Source organism: Propithecus coquereli, unplaced genomic scaffold (genome assembly GCF_000956105.1).
Source record: "Propithecus coquereli isolate 6110/MARCELLA unplaced genomic scaffold, Pcoq_1.0 Scaffold11, whole genome shotgun sequence".
Lineage (NCBI taxonomy): Eukaryota > Metazoa > Chordata > Mammalia > Primates > Indriidae > Propithecus > Propithecus coquereli.
Window position 1 is genome coordinate 8,024,783 of NW_012134969.1, and position 1,078 is coordinate 8,025,860.

At 38.3% G+C, this 1,078-nt stretch overlaps 1 protein-coding gene across 1 annotated transcript in view; it reads right to left on the reverse strand.

The window, feature by feature from the left end:
* LCP1 (lymphocyte cytosolic protein 1 (L-plastin)) overlaps positions 1–1,078 on the reverse strand; it is a 59,084-nt gene that overhangs the window by 30,746 nt on the left and 27,260 nt on the right. Inside the window, 1 exon segment of the mRNA XM_012649044.1 lies at positions 667–820. Coding sequence (XP_012504498.1) covers positions 667–820 — 154 coding nt within the window.

The window sequence follows — 1,078 nt, forward strand, 5'->3', positions numbered from 1 at the left end:
GGGAGGAGGGTCAGCGACTTGCCCACCCATCCTTCCCTTTCACTCCTGAGCCCCCTACTTAGTGAGCCTCTCAAGCCGCCTGCCTAACACTGTGGCCTGTGATGACAGAGAACCTGCAAACCGAGAGCTACCAAGGCGTTTTCAAAGACACCAGCCTGAATTGACCAGCGCTGCATTGAGAGGCCTCCCGTGGAGAGAACGCATGCGCCCTTTTCCAGCTGCCCTCAATATTTATGTTGGGTATCTGTGTGCACCACGCAAAGGTTTCTTAGCTTAAGGACCACAGCTTGCACTGGACTGCTGCAGTTATCCTGCTGCTATTATCAACTCTACCTCCTCTCATGGTGCGCCATGTTCTTTCTGATGAAGTAAAGTAGCATATATTCCAAAAATATATTGCTATGAAAATTATCCCCATTACATAACAGACTATACATTTCTGAGCTTACATAATGTCTACATTTCTATTTGACACCTGATCAAACTTTATACCTTTAATTTATCATCTGATAAACTTTTTTATATCTTCCTATAGTCATTAGTAAATCAGTACTTTATAAATTTCTGCCACTTAAGTACCTAATACTTTGATCAGACACCCAGAGCTTTTGATCTTATATTATTATATTATATTATATTCCAGAAAATGGGTAATTCTTTGGAAACCAAGAAAGAAGTATTATTTACCAAAGCACAATGCCATCTCCAACAGCATTAAAGAGATCATTTGTGTTTGGATTCATTGGGATGACATGCCGACAATCGGGGTCATTTTCCAGGGCTTTGTTTATCCAGTTGACAAAGGCATACTTTTCTTCCTCTGAAAGTAAATGATTAAAATGACTTGTTTGCAAAGTGAAAATCTGATATAAACAAAATTATCCACATGGATCTTAGATTCTCATGCCCAGCAGAGACAAGACAATGAGAGTTTATCTGGTCCATTATCTTATCATCTCCTATTTATTAACATTTAAAAAATCTCAGATCACTTGGGAAATAGCCACCAAATCTATGTTCACTCCAAGTTATAAAACATATAGCAAACATATTTAAAAACTATATGTATACATATTGT